This window comes from Triturus cristatus, chromosome 7 (assembly GCF_964204655.1).
Source record: "Triturus cristatus chromosome 7, aTriCri1.1, whole genome shotgun sequence".
Taxonomy (NCBI): Eukaryota; Metazoa; Chordata; class Amphibia; order Caudata; family Salamandridae; genus Triturus; species Triturus cristatus.
In genome coordinates, this window is record NC_140590.1 from 1,175,372,778 (window position 1) to 1,175,398,530 (window position 25,753).

A 25,753-nucleotide genomic window follows, 5' to 3' on the forward strand; every position below is an offset into this window, starting at 1 on the left:
GTCTTTAATGTCAGTTCGAATTGTTTCCTGGAATGTTAGAGGTCTGCATTCTCCTATCAAGAGACAAAAAATCCTCTCTCATTTAGCCAAATTAAATGCAGACATCGCCTTTTTACAAGAAACCCATCTATCTGATGCTGAAGCTGCTAAACTTAAGAGAGGTTGGGTGGGGGCTGTATTTTCATCTCCGGGTGATGGTAAGAGAAACGGTGTGGTTGTACTAGTCCGCAAGTCTCTTACCCATTTGCTCTTGGCTTCTGAATCAGATCCTGATGGTAGATGGTTGTATGTCAAACTCTCCTCAAAAGGCGTCCCTCTCTCCCTCCTTAACATTTATGCTCCTACTGGAGGTGATCAGGTCTTCTGGCACGCATTGGCCTCCCGCATCACTGAATATATTGATGATAATTTTATTTTAGCAGGTGATTGTAACCTACCCTTTGATCCTTTTTTAGACAGGAACTCCAAGGCACCTTTTATCCCCAACAAGTCCCACAAGCTTTTTACTCAAGCGATATCCCAGCATAAACTCATTGACTCCTGGCGTCTCTGCAACCCCACCTCTAAAGAATTCACCTTCTACTCCCCGACTCATCATTCCCAGTCCCGTATTGACTATATTTTCCTCTCCCATCATATGTCCCAATCCCTCACCCATGCTGACATAGGCCCCATCTTATTTTCTGACCACGCCCCTGTTTTGATAAACATTGACATTTTACCAAAGTCCACTGGACCAAAGAGATGGCGCTTTAACAACACTTTACTCCTTGACCCCAAATTCTCCGCCTCCTTTGTAGACTTTACCACAGAATTTTTCAACATTAACGACACTCCCACTATGCCTAACCACGTTGTCTGGGATGCCTATAAAGCAGCAGCCAGAGGTTTTATTATCAGCTTTGTGGCTACTAAACGCAAGAATGCTCGTAAACGTACCAGTGACCTCCTTTGTACGATTAAAAAATTAGAACATTCCTTCTATACATCCCATTCGCAAGAAAGTTTGACTGCTCTCATTGCTGCTAAGATGCAATTTAACAAACAATCCACTAAAGATGCTTCATTGTATTTGTTAAAATCCAGTTCAAAATTCTATGGGGGTAAAAACAAGGCGGGGAAGGTCTTAGCCAATTATTTAAAAGTCAAGCAAAACAAACTGAATATTGAATCTATCTACGATGTTAATTCTGTTTTAAAGCATACGGATGTTGATATTTTAGAGCAATTCTCCCAGTTTTATTCCAAACTCTACTCTTCTGAGACTCACCCCACTCCTCATTCTCTTGCTACTTTCTTCGCCACCATCCAACCACCCTCCAATTTCCCTGTTGATCTATCCGCCCTTGAATCACCAATCTCTAGTGATGAATTACTTTCAGCACTTCAATCACTCAAGAAAGATAAGGCCCCCGGCCCAGACGGATTCACAGTTGAGTTTTATTTGCATTTTTCCAAATTGTTGTTGCCCAGACTACATTCCCTTATTGATTCCTTCATATTGAATGGCTCTTCCTCAGGTACATTTTCTGATGCCCACATCTGCGTCATACCCAAAGAAGGCAAAGATACCCAACATTGTAAGAATTACAGACCAATTTCTTTGGTTAACATTGATTATAAACTGTATGCCAAATCTCTCGCCATTAGATTAGACCCTTACCTTCCCGAATTGCTAGGCCCTGAACAATCTGGCTTCGTTAAGGGCTGCTTCATCACTGATAACACCAGACTTTTGTTTAATGTCCTTTCCAAATCTCCACAGTTCCAAGACTCACTTGCAGCCATTGCCCTAGATGCAGAAAAAGCGTTCGATAGGGTGGAGTGGACTTTCCTTTTCTCCGCCCTCAAATGGTTTGGATTTGGCCCACACTTCATCTCCTTTATCTCCTTTCTGTATTCCAGCCCTAGAGCGGCGGTTTGCGCCAACGGTCTAGTCTCCTCTTTTTTCAATCTGGGTAGGGGTGTTCGTCAGGGTTGCCCTCTTTCCCCTTTTCTTTTTAATTTGGCCCTGGAACCTTTTCTTTCAAAGCTTCGTCAGAACCCCAACTTACATGGTTTCCAAATTTCCCAAACTAATATTAAACTTGCTGCCTACGCAGACGATATTCTACTATTCATGTCTAACCCTACATCTTCCATTCCCGCATTCCTAGCTGAAGTCCATGACTACTCTCAGATTTCAGGTTATAAGCTAAACAATGACAAGTGTGAGATTCTACCCCTTACCAAGTTCACCTTTAAACCGGACTTTATGGCGTCCAATTTTACCTGGAGCTCCTCACACATCAAATATCTAGGTTTACACATTACTTCCTCCCTCCCTGACACTGTTTCATTATGTCTCAATAAATGCATCCAAAAACTGTCCGACCTCACCTCTAGATGGCACCCATTATACCTCTCCTGGTGGGGCCGTCTTGATACGATTAAAATGATGCTCTCCCCGTTAGTCCTTTATACCATTTCTAACATCCCAATTCCTATCCCTGCTAAGTTCTTTAAGAAAATCAACACTATTCTCTCTTCCTTTCTTTGGTCCGGCAAAAAAGCACGTATGTCCCTGTCCAGACTGCAACTCCCCAAGTCTGAAGGTGGAGTTAACTTTCCAAATTTTCCCGCTTACCACAAGGCATTCCTCTTGCGGCAAGCTTCCCAATGGCTGCAAGACCCTGCTGAGCCGTCCCCCTTATGGGTTGTCATTGAGCGACTTTCCTTATCCCCTTTCACTTTTGCTGAATACCTCTCATTCTCCCGCAAGCCTCACTTCTCCTCCATTCCTATCCACAAGTTCACAGCCAAGCTGCTTCTCTCCACCTCCCCAAACCCCCCTTCCTCTGTAGCAGAGTTTCTCAATTCCACCATCTGGCACAACAATAGTATAACCATCAATCGCAAACCCTTTTATTGGAAAACCTGGAGACAGAGGGGTTTAATCTGGGTATCTCAACTCTTCTCTAATTCTGATTTCTTATCCTTCTCCGTTCTCAGTCAACACTTCCATCTCCCCCGTTCTTCTGCCTGCAAGTATCTTGCGCTTAAAAATGCAGTCATGTCCACTTATGCTCTTCTCTCTAACCACCCCACGCATCCTCGCCCTCCCAACCCTACCCCACACCTTCATTCCTTCCTGCGCACTCACCCTACAGCCTCCTCACTATACCACTCATTCCATACGATTCTCACACCCAGACCAAAATCCAAAGTTGAGGAACAGTGGGAATCTGATTTTGCCATCTCTTGGCCCACCTCCCTGTGGGATAAACTATGGACCAAACTTCGCAAGACATCTAGGGCTGCCTCCCTCACACAAACGCTTTTCTTCATTTACAACAGACTCCTCTTCTCTCCCCAGATATTGAATAAAAGATTTTCTTCCACACCTGATCTCTGTTGGTCCTGTTCTGCTCCTAACGCCACTCTTTTTCACATGCTTTTTTCTTGCACTTTCACGAAAAATTTCTGGACACTAGTTTGGGCCCAAATCAATGCCATATTCCACACTACATTCCCCTTTTCTTTTGTCAATATTTTTTTAGGAAGCCTTTCTCCCTGCTGGGATGACATTCATCTTAATACGCAAATTGTTGATTTGTTGTTAGCTGTTGCGTTCCAACAAATCACCGTCAACTGGAAAAACTTTACGAATATCTCTTTTAAAGCATGGTGGTACAATGTGTGTTATAATCACAGGCTAGACACTGTCTTTGTACACCCCCTTAGTTTAGTTGTTAAACGACATGATTTATGGCTTCCTGTAACCTTGTATCTAGATATCTGTGCTAAACGCTCTTCCCATGTATCACCTATTCAGCAAGAGGTCTCTAAGCCTCCCTGAGTGATATTGTTTTTCATTTGTATTATTCTTTTTATATAAGCTACTTTAATTTTCATTATTACCAGTGCTGTTTTTTGATATTTAGCCTCAAACCCTTGTTATCCTCTGATTAATTGTATATTTTCACTACCATGTATTACCTTTCTTCTCCAATTGAAGACATGTTTGTATTTTTTCTCATGTATTGACACCTTTACTTATCCAATAAAAATCTTTTGAACTTGGAATTGTACGCATTGTTAGATAATTGTTTCAGGATTTCTATTCTATGGATCAATAATGATGATTAAAATGTCATTTTAATTCTTGAATTTACATATATAGTTTCAATTGGTATGTATAAATGCTTTTACTAATATGATTATTTTATGCCACATTTATTATGTAAAATGCCATCTTAGGCAAGGCGGAAGTCATCACTGTCACTCACTCACTCCTGCCCCCCCTCCTCTCTCTGCAAACACATCCCTCCCAAACAAATGTTATGACTTGTTTGTTTTCATACTAGATCCATTCACTGAGAGAAGGTCCTATAGTCAAATGTTCCATGTTAGTTTAAACATCTCTGGATGACATTAGTATAGAAAGTGTTGAATAATTTTCCCAAGAAACTGGTGTGGTGCTTATGTGTTAAGGTAATGCTTATTTACAATGTGTTCTGATTTGCTGAAGAATTGATACTTTTACTCACACCACGATAATTCTGCTGTTTTTCCTAATTTGTTATGCAAGATTTGTGTATAAGAGACTCTCAATTTGGAGGTGAGCCAGGAGAAGAAGTTCTATTCTACTAGGGATGCTGCCCGAATTCTTACTGATTTTGCTGCTCATTTGGGAATCATTTCTGATTTTGTTATCCTCTGTACAACTTTGCATCTGAAAGCCTATATGACATTGACTAGAATTGTTGAATGGACTCCATTGATTACTAATCTCTTTCTGCTCTGCTAATTGATGTTTGGAAGGCTGCCTTGGCATGCAAATTCAGTCTGTGGGAGAATCGTATGAGGTACATTTTTGGGGTCTACTCCATCTAGACCGTTTCCTAACTCGCCCCTCTACATTTGACCATGGTCTGTTGTCTTCCCTCCAAGCAACAGCTCTATTAAAGTGCGAGTGGCAAGTGGTTACATCCTGCTCACATGTAAGTATTCCAGAAACTGACAGTACTTCTGTTCACATGTCTACCATAGTAATGGTCAACAAGGCTTCCATGGATCACACAACTAACAACAAGATTTACTCAGCCATTTAGCAGTTGCAGACCCAGCAATTCACTAAACCACAGGATTTGTGATGGCTAATTATCTCTTTGCTGTTGCAGTTTTGGAAGGGTTGTGTTTAGGGCATCCCTTCCAATAAGCAGTTTGCAATGCAACGTCTCAATGGCATGCAGCCACAATTTTGGTAAAAAAACAATGAAAAGTTACTGACGCTTCAAATGAGGTGGTGGTAACTGATTTGCAAAGTGGAAGGAAAGTTCTTGGAACTCTGTCTCCTTTGTGAATCATACAAAAAGGTTTGCTGGGGTGTAGGGTATGGTCCAGCGGTATTCTAAGCAGACCACCATCCTTGTGATGGCATCCTAATCGGAGTAAGAACAATTTAATATGTAACCCATTAATACTTATGAGGTATGTCGGATCATTAACCACTCTGAGTGAAAATTTTGCAAGCAGACCTTGTAGTAGCTACGTTGATTCTCAAAACATCATTGGATTCACAAAAGTTGGTGTGCAATTTGCAACCACTTTTTCCAACCTTAATATACCTGGCCCTGTAGTTCTATGGATCCTTCAAATGCAGTCTCATGGAACAGATATTATTAGATTAGCGTGAACTGCCTAACCAGTGTAAGATGGATTGTACAACTAGGATACCACTGGTTACATCTCTGTGATGCAACAGATTCAAAAGCTCAGATGAATATGGGTGATACAAGCAGGGTAAGACTCATCACCTAACTTTGATAACATAAACTAGGAACCACAGATCACACAGTTTAGCATAGCTAAGGCATAATGGATAAGCTAAGTAGGGTGCTACACATCACATATGTAGAGAAGCACATATTACACAATTTAGGCATAACAGATTAAATAACTAAGACAAATTTACCCAAATATGGTACTACAAATCTCATAATCAGTTTTGTAAAGTGCATAACTAAATTTTCACGAATCATACAGCTAGGGTAGAACAGGATATAGAAATAGGGCACAATAGAATGCAAAACTATGGATGGCCTGATATTTGTTGAAATTATTTTCCTCTGTCACTTGTAGAAGACCCATCAACGTGGCACTATAAAGACACTGTTTTTGGGGGGAAATGGTCAAGCTACTAAAGCACTGAAGACGTAAAAGCCAAGCCACTTAACACACTTAGGGGCATTAGCCATGTTCTCACAATGTCCTCACAATACTCACGAGCACCAAGGACTGGAGTCCGCTCAAGTACTCTGCTTCACATGCCACCATCTTCCGCAGGGCTGCGGTCCGCTTCTCCAGCAGATCTTCCTCCCATGACACCGCCTGAGGTAAGAGACAGAGACTGAGAGGCTTTCTTATTGCACCACAGTGGTGTCAGACACCTCATAATATTTTCTCTTGAACCTCTTCTAACCGTAGACTAAAAGCTTGGTGTTTATTTTTTATTGTGCCAATGGTGTGTCCTGGTTTTCAGGCCATTGTAGAAGGTATAGCGGTTTTTGAAATTACTAGACCGGATTAAATAAAGTAGAACTGAGTCGGTTAAATTTTGCACCCAACAAGTAATGCAAACCATCTGCACTAACTGGTAACCGCAAACATTCAATGTTTGCACTGTTCAGTGTAAATGTCAGTGAAAATTACACAGTAGCGGGGCAGATGTACGCATTCTGACTCCCTGGATCGTGAACTGGTGCTGGTACTGGCTCATGGAGTGCGCAGCATCCTTGCTGACATCTCGGGGACGCTTAATGATGTGGATGATGGATGAGTCTGGCATACCTTGTTAGAAATTGTAAAACAGACCTTTTTAGTCAGAAATTGTGGGCCAGTTTTGCACTCCTTATGGCAAAATCAGATTACTACCTCTTGTGGCTGATTCCAGGGACAGACTCCAGTGGTTTGTGGCCTTCTCATTACCAAGGACAGAGTTAGTTCTATTCCCAAGGGCAGCTCCTCCATTGAGGCGGAGGAGTGTCGCCCCACTAATTGAAATGCTCCAGAGATAAAAAATAATTCTATTTTTCAATAACCTTGTTCCAAGCCAAGCGTCAGGACGTGGGCAGGGCAGCTGCTGAATGGCAGCAGCAGAAATAAGTCATGGACGGGGCACTTATGTATAAAGTGCGCATGTCCCTTTGGCCAGCCGTTTTGCGGTGGCCAGCCAGACATGCGCACTTTAAACCTCTCAACAGCTGGGTTGAGACCAGGCACAGGCCTCCAGTGCTCTTTGGAGCACTGAGAGAGCCTGCTCCAACAAATCCCGGCACTGCTCTCATGCTGCATGAGAGCAGTGCCAGGATTGGTTAGGGGAGTTGCCTGGGGCCTGCGCTGGAGGAGTGAAGGACATCAGACGAGAGCGTGGGCGTGCCACAAGGTCGGTTTTCTTTTCTTTTTTTAATGTTTTGAATTTATTTCATTGCCGACATGCATTACATTACTGTTTTAGAGTTATGATAATATAATGCATGTCGGCAATTTAGTTGATGTAATGTGCCTGCATTCACTGGCACGCACTTCCCATTTGCCAGCCCTACCGCTCTCAGTAGGTGTCAGCCGCCACTGTCTATTCCAAGGAGACTCTTGTCCTCTTGAATAAACCCAGACAGGGGCGCTGGAAGTAGGTGTGCGGGTGGTCCTGCAGCACCCACAAGTTAATGCTGCAGGAGTTGAGAAGGGGATGAGCATTAAAGAGACCATTAAGTATAGTTTTTATCTTGCCACATTTGCAGTGTGCTCAAAGACGGAGGTCTAGTGGCATGCATTGTACAAACTGCTGCTTATTTAACATGAAGATTGGTGTTTACTTTTACTTTCCTTGATCACAGAGTGAGAGAATGTTGTAATGTGAACCAGGAAGTATGAAAGGAAAGCCTGCCGGATGTCTAATGTTTTCTAATACACCACAATAGTCAAATATTTGTAAATGAACTTCACAAATATTTCAAAATATGTCAGCAGCAAGAAAAGTTCAAATGAGGCACATGTTTTTTTTTGCTAAATACGATGGAAACAAAGATTTTGATAGGATGAAACAAAGTAGGAGACTTCATTTGTGTAATGATTCACGCCTTTTATCGATTTTCCGCGTCATAGGTTTATCAGTAAAACTGCATGTCTGTTGCAAATCTAATGGCCGTTTCAATGGGACATATATGCTGCTTGTAAAAGGCGGCACCCTGTCACACCATACTTTAGCCAAATATTTAGGGCAATGTGTTCCAAAATGTCCACCACTGGATACACACTACTCACCCGCCATTCTTCTGCTAAATGGGCTTAACTAAAATTGCTACTCTTTGTGTAGCACCTAGATTTTTGACAACCCCCTATGAATTCATTGACATAACATTGACAGCAGCTCCCCCACTCTGAAAATTGCTCCATCTCCACCGAACCCTAACTGACATTATTTGTCTTCAGGTTCAAGTGGTGGCCGTCTTTTATCTCTATATTAAGTAGGACCCAAATCCCTTTGTCTCAAGTATGGCATGTGTTTACCATCATGGGATTTCAGACAGAGGGGCTGATTACAAGTATGGCGGTCTTGAGACTGATGTATCGTCAGTGGCAGATCAATCGCCGCCTCCTTGGTGGTCCGGCCGCCTGATTATGAGGAGGGCAGTTGGACCGCCACAAGACCACCACAACCATCAGAATCTTGGATTACGACCTGCCTTCCCCCCTACCTTTTCAGGGTGGGACCCTGTCATGAAAAGGTTGGTGGAAAGGCAGGCAAGGGGCCCAAAACAGGGCTCCAGGGTGTTTTGTGTAACAAGCCATGGTACTTGGCAACTGGGTGCAGAATGTGCAAGTGGCGCTGCACTGTAGTGGCATGTGCTTCAGGCTCTCTCTATGACCCAAAGCATGCCGCCGCCATGGCACAGCAACGGCACCGCCACCGCAACACCGCCAGCCCCACGATAACCTTGTGATGCGGCGGTTGGGATGCCGCCGGCTTGGCTGCGTTCTCCTGGCCGTCGCCGATGTGTGCTGGCGGTCCGCCCAGCCAACTCCTAATCGTGCCCAGAGAGTTTAGTATTCAAACAGCCTGTCTTGTTAACATCACGAAATCAACTTTGACCCCTAAACTAAATGTATAACCGGAATCCTTCTGCACTTTAGAAATGCTTTTTGATTAAATGATACAAGAGCAAAATAAAATAATAAAACACTCTTTGGAAGACATCACCTTCTCAATGTAATTTATTTAAGAATTAATGTTGTATCTGCCGGTCCAAATATACTGCTGTTTCAATTACATAAATCTAATACTAAGATGACTGAAATAATCTGAAAACTTTATTTGACTCCCCCTTGTGCTAAACCCATTCCCTAGGAAGAGTTGGGATTTTGTTTAGCGGGCAGGCCACCATATGGCTGTATTTAACGAAATTCACCAAAACTGTTCCAGCTACCCCAGTTGACCTGCGGCAGGAGTTTACATGATGTCAATAAAACCAGCATGTGAGGGTTGGGCAGGCATCAGGAGTGTGTGAAATGCATGTATTTTCATTTAAAGTAATTCAGCAACATTTTGGAATAACTATGAGAAATTGTACAAAATTATGTGAAATGAGGTAGCTGCACTGTGTGTCCACACAACGATTGCCTGAAGTGTTACTTGATTGTAAAATATTACTCAAAGAAGGCCAGTAGCCAAACAATCAGGCGCTCTCCACAGTGTGTCAGGGAAATGTAACTAAATGTCATTCCACAACTCTGTGCTCTAGGGCAGGGGTCAGCTACCCAACAACCCAAATATATAACCCAAACAAAGGGGATAATAATTATACAGCAGGTTGTCCTGAGCACTCAAAATAAAGAAAACTTTCTTAACGTCCAAAAAGTAGTCGTGATGTTTTTGTTTTTATGTTTCAATTGTCTGTTTATTGGATCCACAAGTGTTTCAGTGAGATGTTGTTTCATTACGTCAGTTCATGTAGAGAAGCAATACACTCTACAAAGCCAACACGTGTTTCGTCGTTGTGGAACATACTACTCGACCTATTTGTAATCCTCTTGACCCATAAACTGGTTCCAAATGTTGGGATAATGGCCGAATAATTTTATTTATTGAGCCGCCATGTTCTACGTTGTCACATATGAGAGATCCTTCAAATGTGCCACTTCAGCATGTCTGCTGTAAAAAAAACTCTTTTGTATGATTTAATAGACTAAACATTTTATCCACATATTATACAAATGTAGCCATATATAGGATACACATGACCCCTGATTTGCCTTTTAGTTCATTAACAGCATTTTCATTAAGGCAAAGGCAGGGAGGTTTCTCAAATCATGTTTGAAAAGTAAATATATAACTAAAGCATGAAGTGGCAGCACACTGTTGTTTGTAATCAGTAGATTTTACATTGAAATGGCCACAAACTTTCCTACTGACATGCAGCTTTACTGATAAAACTATATGGAGTACAAACAATAATGTTTGGAAATAGAGTTTCTGCAAATATGTGTCATTTGCACACCATCAAGTAAAGTGTTCCGGTTTGTTTTGCTCCTATTTAACTCTTTGTTTGCATCACACTTCTTAATTACAAAAAAATGCTTTTGTAATTCCTAGATATATTTTGAAATATTGGTAACATTAATTTACAGGCTATTTATTTAAATGTAATGCATTAGAGGAAAATAACTGACATCTTCAGACAGCTCACTTGACAAAAACCTCTAACTCTAGAGAGAGAAAAAAAAACCTCATTTTGCAAGCAGCAATTAATTAAAAGACAAGCTGACTATTGACTTCTTTCTTTGAACAGACAGCAAATGTGTCAAGATAGAAACAAGATTTAATGGCATCTTTATTGCTCATTCACTTTCTGAAAGAACAGAACACCTGTTCCTTTCCAGCCTAAGTTTACTTGCCAGATGGGACTAGTAGATGCTACAAATAGCTCGACCTGATAAAATTTCACTCGCAATTGCGAATGGGCAAGGAGATTTTTTTAGACCTGCTCGCCGTAATAACGATTAAGCAATCAACTCATTAGACCATACTGGCAGCTATTTAATATGAATGCTGTATCATAGGCAGTTACGAAAGTGTGAGTATATGCAATTCAGAACCTACATACCAGCAGTACAATGTGTCTAACCCAAAATGTATAACTGGAGCACTAAAAGACAGTTCTAAAAAACACATTAGGAGACAGTCTTTGTGTTATAATCATACAGAGATGTTATATGGCGGACTTGCCCATCGAAACATGTGACAATTATTAGATCTCTTCTCACATCGGAGAATATTCCTCCCTCGTGTAATCTGACATGGACAATATGCGCCATGTTCGGATGTCTTATATCCTCCTTGCCAATCAACAAGTCATGTGGTTAAACAAGACATTACGATGTGAACGTTACAAAATGGCCACTATGTTTACAGAAGCTGTCTGGGATTTGTTTTCAGTTATGCTTTTGGAGGCATGCACACTGTTTGGTAAAGGGATATGTTATATCTAACACTAAGGTGCTCATTACGATGTCGGGTACACCGTAGTGGTCTAGAACCACTCGACCTTAGGTTGGCAGTTCCAACCTCAGTATTAGGGCGCTCGGAAACATCCATTTTGCTATGGCAGCTTGTGCGGCGGGTGCAAAAGACCTGCAGCACAAGCTACCATAGTAAAATTAATGTTTGGAAATATTCCTGCACCATGTGGCAGGCACCACTTGGTGCAGGGATGCTATGGTATCCCACAGGCCCCATAGCGGAGGTTCAGGGGGTAAGGGGGTGCTGCTAGGGGCCCCCAAAGTCACTTTCCGACAGCCTTTCCATGTCAGAAAGGCCGACATGGAAAGGCTGTCGGAAACCCACAATGTAATCCTGACCGCTGTCATTCATGGGATTACAATTCTTCTCTTCCTCTGACAGGCTCTGTGAGCCCGTTGGAGGAGGAGTGGAATCCTCCCGCAGGTTTCCCTCAGACTGCCATCCTCATAATAAGGTGGTCGGAGGGAAACTCGATGTGGGGGGAAAGTCTCCGACAGAATCTCGGAGGCTTTCCGCCCAACATCGAACTCAGTTCCTACGGTTTTAGATGATGCTTTTAACAGGCTTTGAAAAATATGGAAAAGTGATTATTCGAGAAACATTAGTGGAAGGGAGAGAAATTATATGGTACTTGGTACACTGTAAGATGGCTGCTGGTTACCGGGTTTTACAGTGAAAATCTAATTTCCCTTTCACAATGCTTACATAAGAAGTCACTTATGAATCTATTAAAAAAACAGCGTCACTTTTTCACCATTTAAGGAAACTGCACGTATTCAAAACAAGTCTCTGTTATTTCTGGGCAAAACAGTTACACCTACATAAATCCGCTAATTATAAGTTATAAGTCAGTTTATTCTCTACAAAAACTGGATAAGAATAAATTATCACTCGTACCTTTTTTGTATGTTTCGTGTATGCGCTTTGACATCTTTTTGTTAACATATTTTTATTTGTTCGTCATCGCTGTCTGTGTGTTTCTGGTCCTTAACTCAGCTTCTCACTAATGTCAACTTCCTTCACTGCATCCCAGTCTCACTCATTGCACCCCTTTCTTCATTGCTAACCTCAAGTCATCACTGAACCCCAGCACCACTCACCGTAAGCCTACCTTACCCACTGAACCCCCCCAACCTCCCTCATAAATGCCATCCTTCCTCAAGGAAACCAAGCCTTGCCCACTGGGCTCCAGCTTTGTGCACTAAAGGCCATGGCAGACCCAAACTGGGGTACAGGAAGGGGGTTTCCATCAAGTCACACAGACCTGCTCATTGGACATGGAAGAGAAGCTGTGCTGGGAACCTTGCAGTAGGCGTAGGGGGCTGTCCACGAATGTGATGGCATCGCCTGTGCCCTCGCGGAACACAGTCTCGCACTCCTCATAGTCTTCTCCATCCGATTCTTCCACTGCAAACATGAGAGAGAGTGAGAAAGGATCACAACAAGCATTTAATAATTCATTTCTGTTATACAATCTCTTTACAGGGGCTAAGGTGAGGGAGACAGTGGGAGAGCAGTCAGTGGCGTAACATAGGCCCCCACAGCACCGACGATGCGGGGGGCATACTCCAGGGGCCCCCTCAGCACACTACGTTGACCTGAGAGCTCCTGATTAAGACCCGAGGGGGACCCCTCCATGTACCTTGCAGGGGGACCCCTCAAATTTCGTTACACGACCCTCACAATGAGTGGCCTGGTAATGCGCCAGATTTTCCCCCACCCACCAGTTACCCAGACTGGGGGTTCCTATTCTATAAGGTGGGGAAAATCTGTCATAATACAAGTTGGACGGTTAGAGTCCACTACGAAATTAGGAATTACCGGGGAATCAATAATTTCGAGTCCTATTCCCCTGGCAAGGCCTCCTTTTCCCCACTATTTTCACACAGAGGTTTCAGCTGTTTTCAGCAGCTGAAATCTCTGTGGGAAAGTTATGAGAGATATGCTGTGTGGGAGACATCTATTACAACGCAGGGATTACATTGTAGTGTCTTTACAATGCTGTCAGTACCACAACTGTGACATTACCACGGGTTTCTTTACAACACAAGTCATTACAACGACTTGCTTTAGGGAATGCGGTGTAGGACTAGTGTTGGATTTTAAGTCCAACACCTTCCCTACTGATACACCGACTGGAGTTAAAATAGTAATTTAAATTATTCCAAAGTCCAGCGCTTACCTAAAGCAAGTCGTTGTAATGACTTGCAATGTAATGAAACTCGTGGTAACGACACAGTTGTGACACTGGCTGCGTTGTTAATCCACGTGTGGTTTTGGCATGCGTGATAACAGATGCTATTCATGCTGTGTTCCTGAAGTTCTCATAATTTTGATGGGACTGGTAACTACTATTTCACAAAGTAGCCTTAAGCTCTTCCTGTAATCAAATTGAAGGCAATTTAAAGAAGGACCATCCACCTCGAACCTTCCAGTCAACCCAAGTATGTGTACGTTGTCGAATGCCTGTTTAACGACTAATAGTGCGGCCATGATTCACAGACTCTTTATTGCATCGGTTTGGAGTTCAATACACTTTGCATTTCAATGACTTGGTTTGCACAAGACTGGGGACCTTCTTTGTCTAACCTACTGTCTGAGGACTTCCAACAGAACTTCTTTATTTATTGGATTTTAGACAGTGCTGATAGACCCTTGAGGGTGGCACACTACTGTTCAATACAGATTAATTAAGATTTCAGCAAGATGTGCAGAAGATTTGCAGGAGGTATGTTTATATATGACATGTCCAGTATAAGGCAATCTACATAGACTCACACATGAGGTCAACAGTAGTACAACAATACAGCAAAAAACTAATACGTACATTAGTGGACAGTAGCAGTCAAAAGTAGCCCCAAGAGTAACCTACATTAGAAGCCAACATTAGTAAGGAGGCTGAACGGTTTATGCATTTTTAGTCATAATCTGTCTACAAATTGGGGCCAGGAGGGATAAATATAAGAGTGGGCATCAGCTATTTTAACAATAGTAAAGATGACATGGCAGTAAAAGAGAAGCAGATCTGAAAAGTACAGGCGGTTGATAGTGGAATCCACTTCATACCACTGTGGTAGACATGACAATCAGGGCCACTAGAATTATGGCGCAAAGGAGAGCCAAAATAAGCAGCAGGACTGAGTAAATTATGCGGCAAGAAAAAGCTAATTATGTGGCCTAAAGGGGGCACATATTGTGGTAGTATTACTTCATTATTTTGTCATTTTTACACTTGTTAACACCGTCTGGGCAGTGGTTGAACCTCAACATTTAACACCCAAATACAGCAATAAGCAACAGAAAGGTGACCAGTCAACATTTGCAGAAGGTCTTCCACTGCGTGACAAGAGGTGTCGCTGCATGTATTATAACTTTTGCACAGTTTGAGCTGGAAACATTTTTTTTGTTAAAATCTGCAGATTATGCAGCCGATGGTGGATTATATGGCAAATGCGGCAAATCTATAACTAATTGGCAATTTAGGGCATGATTTATAGTTTGGCAGGGGATTACTCAGTGACAAACGTGATGGCTCTCCCATCTACCGTATTACAAGTGCATTATATCCCATGGCACTAATAATATGGCGGACGGAATAGCCATCACATTTGCAACAGAGTAACCTTCCGCTAAACTCTCAGTCAGGCCCTTAAAGTGAAGGGGTGAGTTTTATATTTTTGGAAAGGGTATTCCACATTCAAGGGAAGGTAGTTCCTGAAAAGGAATGTTTTGAGGTTGGTCACTTTGTTAATGCAACATCCACCGTAGGTCATCTCCTCTCCACTTCGGTGGCTAGCTGGCGAAACCCATTACTGCCCCCAAAGTCTAATCCAGTGTTTAATCTTGTCACCTAAATGCATAGTAAGTCCAATTTACTGGTCAAATTTTCAACCCCAAACAGGCCAGATTTAGCTTCATTCCACCTGCATTTCAGCTAGCAATCGGACAAGCCCCATTCTCTTCCTTTTCCTCACAGCTGTTATACGCTTCACCCTCTATGTTAACAAATGATAATATTCCCTTTTTCTCTTGACTTTCAGATGTTTTTGCCTCTTTCTTAATTTTCGCTGGCAGGTAATAGTTATGTAGGGTCCGCAATACTCAAATCAATTTAACACAAGCCAGGCTCACCTTTTTGCTAACAGCGGCGCAGCCCATATTATAAGTTTGGGTCACAGCTATCTGCTGCTCTGTGCCTGTCACGTCCGCCTCCCCATCATGAATGGGACAAAGACTTTTTCCTAAGGGTCTAATCCTAGGCCAACTGGAGCATCAGTACACATTAGCATAGAGTTACACCACTCTGTACTTGGAAGTACAAGTCAAGCAGAAGACAATCAGAACATTCTATCTTAGCCCTCATTTGACCTTCCTTTTTTCAATTCTTATAAGTCTTACATGGGTTAAACATTGACTAAGTATTCTCATCACCTATAGGCAAATTGTTAGCACTTGTACTTACCTTATCTAATAATTCACAAATTATATTTCAAGAGCATATTCAGTTTCTTGAAATCAGTATCCTGATGATAGCACTGAAATGCCCAAGCTCTCCTCACCATGTGCAATCATTTTCATGTCACTTTGACCACTAACACCCCCCCCCCCCCCCGGACACCAATTAATTCTTGGATACATACCTAGTCCATAAACACAAAGGCCACATTGTTGTGACATCCAACCATCAGATCATTTAGAGTATTGATTATGCCCAAGCCTGAGACTGGAGCAACATCTGACGTTTCACCCCTCTAACAACCCGGGCTTCAGTTTGCTTTTGCCGGGGTGTTGTATGAAGTGGGAGGTTGTTTCCTCCTATGGGTTACACCCGTAATCCACTTGGTGCACACCTCAAAGCTTGCCAGCAATGTAGGAAGGATGCAATATAGGCTCTGGTGTAAGTAAGCAAGGAAAATGGTTCCTTTGATATTGGGGTAGCAAAAGACAGCAATTATCAGAATTAAATGGGCCCTTCATGGCTCTAGTTCCCAGGGTCACTGGACCCGCTGCACCAATTGTAATTATGCCCCTGAAATTGCCACATTGGGGTACACAAATTAGCCACATAATTCTTCCATCAATCATGACATGTAGATTTAAATTGCATGTAGAAATCCATCACATCAGAAATGGCTTTAGGTGTGGAGTCAGCAATTCCACAATGTTCTCACACAGCAGAGTTGCAAGGAGGCATGGATCTCCAGCCCATCAGTGGTAGGTTGTCCAGTCATCAAAATATAAATGTGGCCCTAAGAATCTAATATAGACTGGAATCATTAAGCCAAGACAAATGTTGCATTAGATTCTGTTAGGATTTGCCTTTGACAAATGCCCACACAAATGTTTTCGTCATCCCCAAGTGACCAATGGTGTTGTCAAATACCTACCTTTTCTTCTTGGATGGTGCATTGACTACTTTTCTATCCCTTGGCTGTTGATTATTTCAATAAGAAAATGGTATTACGTTTTTACTGGGCATCTTTCCCTTGTAATCAGAAATGGGTGCATCTTGGTAGAAATGAGATTTAGTATGCAATGTTTTGATATTTAGTCAACAATATTGTGGTATTGGACCACTAAAATGGCGCTATCATTTATGTCTTCTATGAATTGGGGTTGCAGGTGCCAGATCTCCAACAATCTCTAACAGGATCAACCAAGCCAAATTGAGACATTGTCAGATCCTGATCACAGGACAAAAGACCTGCTCTCACTATACATTTAGAAGAAATCCGGTCCACTGAAATATAAGTCCCATTGGATATAATGAGATTTAAATTTCGGCGGACTGAATATTCGTCACCGTTGTGATGGAGTTACCCGTCAGCTGAAATCTAAATCAGGCCCTAAAACTGAAAAAATCACCAGAAAAAGGACACACCCTGGAATTCCTCCTCATCCAGAGACACTACCATCTAGAGGGATGAGACGCCTGCAAATACACAAAGAAATCAGTTGGGATCTATTACAGTCATGAGAACACCCTGGAGTCAAAGAAGTCACAAACAGAGCAATTCTGAGTGAGAAGATAGTTTATTTACAAACATATCCCAACAAAAAGTTCAGTAATGACATGAAGATCCACAAGATGAAAATCCATTTATTTCACCTTCAGAGCATAATTTGTTGATAAGCTAACAATTAAATACGTTAACGGATTTAGAAAATAGGCATAAAAAGCAATATATGCAACAGAAAGGGCTTAGTCCTTGCAGTGTCCCTGCATCAACGTGTAACGCATTGCTAGATAGGAATACTATATTTCCAAGTATGCGGATGAATGTCTTCGATTCTTCTGGGTGACAGTTTACACTAGACAAAAAAAATACAAAATAATTATGCACTCTGAACTGAGGGCCAATTTATTCAATTTTCCTCACACCTCACACTGCTGTTTAGGTCTTGCCTACAGACAGCTTTAGCTATCTGTTGCCAAAGACCTCATGTCTTCAATACATTAAAATATATTCATATAGAGGGCTTTGGGTCGGCCTTTTGCTTTTGTATTGATGTCTCTCTTGTCCATCTCAGTTCCCTGCTTTTTATTCAATGGCTTTTCTGCCTGTTCTTTGTTTGTCCTGCCTTTGGAGTATTTTCTTTAGCATATTTTGATTAGATAACCTGTGTTCTTACACAGCTTAAATTCCAGGAACTACTTGTTGATCTCTTCCCCTTTCCCTGGTGTTCTGTTTCCCCATTCACACCCTGCCCCCTGAGCTCTCCAAGTTGTTTTCCCACCCCTGTTCATCCACAGCTTCCTCCAACATTCCCCACCCCACTCCGCTTTTGTAATAAATATTGGGACTGGAATTTCCCCTGTATTATATACTATCATGACGCCCGCCCTGCGTGTCCGAACTGCATACACATTTGATCCTGTTTTTTTTATTTTTGGTCATGCCACACACTAATCCCATGTGCACCTGTTGACCTAGCCCTGCTTTTGACAATGATCAGTTCTGGACCTTGTTCTGAACCAGAAGAAGTGCACCAAGTGCATCCTCATAGTGATAAGAGACTCCCATCCCTGTCACAGGTTTCACGCTTGGACTGCAGTGATGGCAGTATGCTGGGTTAGAGTGCTCAGACAAAATATAGAGTGTAAAATATCGGGAGATATAAATATTGCCAATTAAATATCGTGGCACACAAATATCATGATGCATTAACATTGTTGACAAGAATGTTATTTTTTCAGGTAATATCGTTTTAAAGCATCTCAATGATTTAATATAATTTTCAGGAATATAGTTGTTAAAAATATTGTTTTTAATTATTTTAATGTGTTTTAACTACTACGTTATTTTTATGTGTTACTATTGTTTATGTCAATGTTATAATTGTTTTTAAATATAGCTTGTAATTTTAAGTGTTTTCGAATATTTAATTTAATTATTAATAGCAATTTATAGTGTCATAGTACGTTGTTGACTTTGTGGGGATATAGGCTGTAACAAATAATTAACAATTAATTCTGAATTGTTAATTAATTATTTAATTGATTTTTAATAATGCAATTTATGGAACACTTATTTATTTTACTTAAATTTTAGTTGCGGGCTGCTAGGATTGTAGGGGCCTAGGGTAAGAAGTTAGTTAAGTAATTAATTAAAAAATTATTATTAATTGTTAGTTATTTAATTGATTTTTAATCATGTAAAATATTGAATACTGATTTATTTTATTTATATTTTAGTTGCAGGCTGCTAGATTTGTAGGAGTCTAGGGTGGGAAGGTAATTTAGTGTTAATCAATTAAAAACTAAATATTTTCGTTAATTAGTTATTTAATTGATTGTAAATATGTAAATTATAAAAATACTTATTTGTTTAGTTCTATTTTAGGTGTGGGCTGCTAGGTTTTACCCATCCCCATGAGGCAAAAAGCCCATTAAACACCAGGGAAGAGATTTTAATTAAACGGTTTAGGGCCCTTGACCCACAAGGTAGGTCGCTCCCCCTCCGCACAGCTCCGCCTGTGTGTCCCTGCCCCAGCTGCCGCTGCTGAGAAAGTTCGAGGCCCTCCTCCACCCACAGGCTACCACCTGCGCCTCATCCCTGGTGGCCAGTGGTAGGCAGTAAGTTTGTTCATCTTCCCCCTTATTGTTTTACTGTATTGCCTGTATTTTCATGGTTGTGCCTGTGACTGCTGCTGTCTGTCTTCCCCCGCTGCCTGCACGTGGTCCTTGCCCGTTTTCTTTCCTTCTGTACCCCTCGCTGCCCCCGTGTCTCTCTGCCCGGTTTTGCCTTCTGAATCTTAGCTGCCCCTGTATTTCTGTGCTTTTTTGCCTTCTGTGCCACTCGTTTTTTCACTGATTTTGTGCCCTTTTTGCCTTCTGTGCCACTCGTTTTTTCACTGATTTTTGTGCCCTTTTTGCCTTCTGTGCCACTCGTTTTTTCACTGATTTTGTGCCCTTTTTGCCTTGTGTGCCACTCGTTTTTTCACTGATTTTCTGCCCTTTTTGCCTTATGTGCCACTCGTTTTTTCACTGATTTTGTGCCCTTTGCCTTCTGTGCCACTCGTTTCCCCCTTGTTTTCCATTGATTTTTGTGCCCTTTTGCCCTATTTCTGTGCCCTTTTTGCATTCTGTTCCACTCGTTTTTCCCTCGCTTTTGTGCGTTTTTCCTTCTGTTCCCTCCGTCGTCCCTCACCGCCCCCGCCGCTGTGTCCCTTGCAGCCCCGCCCCCCTGACTGCCCACTGCCCATTTGCTGCCCCCGCCTCCCAGCTGCTCCTCCATCCCACCTCCCCATATATGCCGGCCGCGCATCCGGCGCGCCGCAGGCGCGCCAAAAGCACGCCTATGGCAAGCCCATCTGCGCCCATCCGCACCTGGACCGTGCCCCGCGCCAGAACCCCTGGCCCCCGCTCCCGCCACGACGACCGCCGCCGCTATGATGCCAGCACGCCCTCAACCCTGGACGGACCCACACCTGCTTCAAGGCCGCCCCGAAATGCACGCACGGTCCCTTCACCTGCCGGAACTGCAGCTACACCAGCCTCAGAACCGACGAACCACCCGCCAAGAAAGACCGCACCCACCTGCGATGCATACTACTGAACACCCGCGTGCAAACATGCCGTCGAGCTCTGAGACTTACTCGACACAACATCCCCGGGCGTCGCCTTCCTGACAGAGACCTGGTTGAACGACTCCTCCGCACCCGACATTGCTATAGCCATCCCAGATGGCTACAAGATCACCCGCAGAGACCGCACCAATGAAGTCGGAGGAGGAAACGCCATCGTCCACAAGAACAGCATCAGGGTCTCGACTAGCACCAACGACGCGATCAGCACCGCCGAACACATGCACTTCCAGATCTACACAGACCCCAACTCCACCCTCAGAGGCACCCTCGTCTACCGACCCCCCGGATCCCGCCCCCAGTTAGGCGACTCCATCGTCGACTTCATCAGCACGCATGCCCTGACCTCCACCGATTGCACCCTCCTCGGAGACCTGAACTTTCAACTTAAGAACAACAACAACTCCACAACCCTGATCGATAACCTCGCCAACCTCAGACTAAAGCAACTTGTCACAACGCCCACCCACTCTGCCGGCCACACGCTCGACCCTGTCTTCTCCTCAAGCCCGCACGTCAGCCACACCACCGAATTCCTCTGGACCGACCACCGTTGCATCCACTTCACCTTCCAGAAACCCACCACACACCACCGCACCCAACAGATCCCCCGCCACTGCTGGAGCAAAATCACCGAAGACCAACTACATGCAAACCTCGCTCTCAGCCCACCCACCGCACCCTCCAACACAGACGACGCTGCCCACAGCCTCAGATGCTGGATCAAAGACTACACCAACACCCTCGCCCACTGAAGAAACCCCCCCACAGAAACACCAGCAAGGGGGCCAGCTGGTTCACCCCAGCACTCCTTGCCTCCAAGCAAGCCTGCCGGAAACTAGAGAAGAAATGGCACAGAGAACAAACTCCGGACAACCGCGCAGCACACAAGGACGCCATCCGCAACCACCACCACCTCATCAGGGCCACCAAGAGAACCTCATTTAAATACCGCCTCGACAACAATGCACACAATAGCAAGGAGCTCTTCAACATCGTGAAGGAACTCTCTAACCCCAGCACCAACACCAACGACATCCCGCCGTCACAAGCCCTGTGTGACTCCCTTGCCACCTTCTTCCACCGCAAGATGGCAGACATCCACGACAGCTTCAACACCCAGACAGAGCCAACAGACAATAACACAACAGACCCTCCGCACACCATCGACCATGACCCCCTGCTAGCCTGGGCCAGCGTGAGCATCGATGACACCATCAAGACCATGAGCACAATCCACTCCGGCTCTCCGTCAGATCCCTTCCAGCACCACGTCTTCAACAAAGCAAACAGCTCCATCGCACCCCACCTGCGCAACATCATCAATCTCTCCCTCGAGACTGCGACCTTCCCAGAGAGCTGGAAACACGCCGAAATGAACGCCCTACTGAAAAATCCCAAGGCTGACCCAAGAGACCTCAAGAACATCTCTCTGCTCCCCTCCCCGGCCAAGGTCATTGAGAAAATCGTCAACAGACAGCTAACCCGATACCTCGAAGAAAACAGAATCCTGGACCCTTCCCAGTCAGGGTTCCACAGCAACCACAGCACCGAGACCGCCCTCATCGCCGCCACTGACGACATCAGGACCCTGATGGACAACGGCGAGACCGCAGCACTCATCCTCCTAGACCTCTCCGCCGCCTTTGACACCATCTGCCAACGCACATTACGCGCACACCTCCACGCCGCAGGGATCCGAGACAAGGCTCTGGAATGGACCACCTCCTTCCTCTCCGGCAGAACCCAGAGTGTCTGCCTCCCCCCATTCCGGTCCGAAGCCTCCAAGATCATCTGCGGCATACCCCAGGGATCCTCCCTCAGCCCAACACTGTTCAACATTTACATGGCGCCGCTCGCACACGTCGCCCAACAGCACGACCTCAACATAATCTCCTACGCCGACGACACTCAAATGATCCTCTCCCTCACCAAGGACCCCATCACCGCCAAAGCCAACCTCCACAAAGGAATGAAGGCCTTCGCCGATTGGATGAAGACCAGCCATCTGAAGCTGAACTCGGACAAGACGGAGGTCCTCATCCTCGGCCCCAACCCTTCAGCCTGGGACGACTCCTGGTGGCCGACGGCACTGGGAACAGCCCGACACCCACCGACCACACACGCAACATGGGAATCATCCTCGATTCAACGCTCTCAATGACCAAGCAGGTCAACGTCGTCTCCTCCTCCTGCTTCAACACCCTCTGCATGCTCTGCAAGATCTACAGATGGATCCCAACAGATACAAGAAAGACAGTCACCCAGGCCCTCGTCAGCAGCAGGCTCGACTATGGAAACGCCCTCTACGCGGGAGCCCCGACCAAGCTCATCAAACGATTACAACTCATCCAAAACGCCTCGGCACGACTGATCCTCGATGTGCCATGCCACGGTCACATCACCCTCCACCTGTGGGATCTGCACTGGCTCCCCGTCAGCAAGAGGATATCCTTCAAGCTCCTCACCCACGCCCACAAGGAACTCCACAAGACCGGCCCAGCCTACCTCAACAGACGGCTCTCCTTCTACATCCCCAACCGCCAGCTACGCTCTGCGGACCTCTCACTCGCCACCGTCCCACGCATCAGAAGAACAACCACCAGCGGGAGATCATTCTCCCACCTCGCCGCCAAGACATGGAACACCCTCCCACTGAGCCTACGACAGACCCAAGACCTGCTGACCTTCAGGAGGATGATCAAGACCTGGCTGTTCGATCAGTATCGCCCCCCCCCCCCCCAGCGCCTTGAGACCATCGCGGGTATGTAGTGTGCTTACAAATGACTGATTGATTGATTGATGTGTGCCTGGCCCATCCTGGCATTGGGCACCCATATCCCCATGCCTGAGCGCAAGACAGACTTTCTGCCCCACTGCAGCCCTGAACCAAAAACTTCACCCATCTCCCAAGGCAAGTAGAAAGATTTTGGGATTTTCTTGGTTGTAGTTATGACATATAAGACAGCAGAGAAGGCTAAATCTCTCCCTTTCTGCCTCCCTCACGAGCATAAATACTATCTGGTGCCCCGGATCACAACTTTTGCGGAATTAGTATGTTTAAAATACTGCATATTCTAAGTTTTGCGCTGGAGCTAATACCACACTTGGAAAGTACTGCAAGATGCATTCTATATATTGAACGTGTGCAGCATTATTACTAATTCAGGCACCAGGCAATTTCTCTGTCACCCTAGATTGGGGTAAGGGCGGCTTGCAATGTTTATGCCGAAAATGCCCATTTTAGGAGGCAAGAAGCTAGAAGCCTGCTAGACACAAGGAAGATATTCAGTAGTAAAATTAACCTCATCGCAGTTCAATACTTTCCCTACTGTTGCACTGTTTGGAGTATGAACAGTAAGTTTTACCCATCCAAATCCAACCCTATCCCTACTTTTGCACACATTGTAGTGCGAATAGTAAATGCTACCCCTCTGAAGTCCAACACTTTCACCTCTGTTGCCCTGTTTGGAGTGAGAATAGTATATTTAACAACTCTAAAGTCCAAAACTTTCCCTACTGTTGCATAGATTGGAGTGGGAATAGTAAAATTTACACAGCGGAAGTAAAAAACTTTCCATGCTGTTGCGATGTTTGGAGTGAGAATAGTACATTTTACCTGTCCAAAATGCAAAGCTGTGCCTACCATTGTGCTGCTTGGAGTGGGAATTGTATATCTAACGGCTCTGAAGTCCAACATTTTCAAAACTGTTGTTTAGACTGGAGTGGGAATAGTACATTCACTCCAAAGAAGTCCAATGCCATCCCTACTGTTGCGTAGACTAGAGTGGAAATAGTAAATTTAAACCCTCTGAAGTCCAATCCTTTCCCTACTGTTGTACTGGCTGGAGTAGAAATAGTAAATCTAACCCCTTCGAAGTCCAGTACTTTCCCTACTATTGTGGTGACTGGAGTAGGAATAGTAAAGCTAACCCTACCAAAGACCAACACTTTCCCTACTGCTGCATAAATTAGAGTGTGAATAGTATATTTAATATCCATAGACTTCAATAGATTTTAATATATTGGTTATATGGATTTTATAGCATTGTTTGTTTTTTAATATTTTGCACTATTTGTATTTATTTTTAAAGTTATATTAATGTTATAGTATTTTTAGTAAATCTGTTTTGGGGCTTTAAAATGTTTAATTATATATCTATATAAATATATATATCAAAAACAAAAGTCCTCCGTTACCGGAGCCCCCGACCCTTCAAGGTGGCCTCCTGTAAAAAATGAGCACAGAGAGAACCCATCAATCAAATACAACAAAGACTGGAGGCCCAATACTGCTCAGGATTGTTCTTTTATTCCATGCCTTGCAACCTCGTTGTACGACTCAATTTAACACAAAAGGCAGAAAGCATCAACAATTATGTGAATGCTTGAATATAGGATTAATAAGAGCCAGGGTATGGTCATTATCACGTTTGACCTGTGACAGCCAAGAAATTGGTAAAATGTTGGGGAGGATGTGAAAAGTTATCAAGTCATTAAAGTATGCATAAACTTGACTTGGCACATCTGTACATAGATTAACAAGTCTCAAACCCAATATTCGCAAAAGTAGCACACTTATATGTTGAACAGGATATCTTATTCATTTTAATGGATTTTACCTGATTTTAACTGTGTGTTATATATCACCAAAAAACATTTAAATGGCTCTGAGAATATGTATGTATTTATTTGCATATTTATATATTTACATATGTATTTATTCTCCTCAAGCTTTGCACATATTTATTTCATTTATGGAACGATTTGCGTGCAATATTGTGATGGTCAGTGGAGAACTACAAAAAATGCCTCTTCTATATCCATGATGACGATAATCACGTGTGTTTTCATCTGGCACTAGCACTTTAAAAATGAAAAAATGACTCAGTTTTGCGTCATGTGATCAAGGCCTCGTGGGAGGCAGAAACACGCCAAGGCGGAGGTGCGGGCGTTTATCTAAATAAAATTACACATATGCACTGAATCTGGGTCTGCTATTTCGTCCATTCGGCAGTTTGGCTGCTCCGAAACACGTCGGGCGTTTTGCCAGGTAACAAATAAATTCTTTTTTGAACCACGCTTATGGATTTGGGCTCGATTTTT

At 43.6% G+C, this 25,753-nt stretch overlaps 1 protein-coding gene across 2 annotated transcripts in view; it reads right to left on the reverse strand.

Moving 5' to 3' along the window:
* The window catches only part of LOC146811369 (active breakpoint cluster region-related protein-like), a 220,913-nt gene that overhangs the window by 144,632 nt on the left and 50,528 nt on the right, over positions 1 to 25,753 (reverse strand). For both annotated transcript variants that reach the window (XM_085618487.1, XM_085618486.1), the window contains exons 2-3: positions 12,825 to 12,967; positions 6,268 to 6,372 (exon numbers count right to left, since the gene is read on the reverse strand). In XM_085618487.1, the coding sequence (XP_085474613.1) occupies positions 6,268 to 6,372; positions 12,825 to 12,967 (248 nt within the window). The remainder of the gene's footprint in view (positions 1 to 6,267; positions 6,373 to 12,824; positions 12,968 to 25,753) is intronic.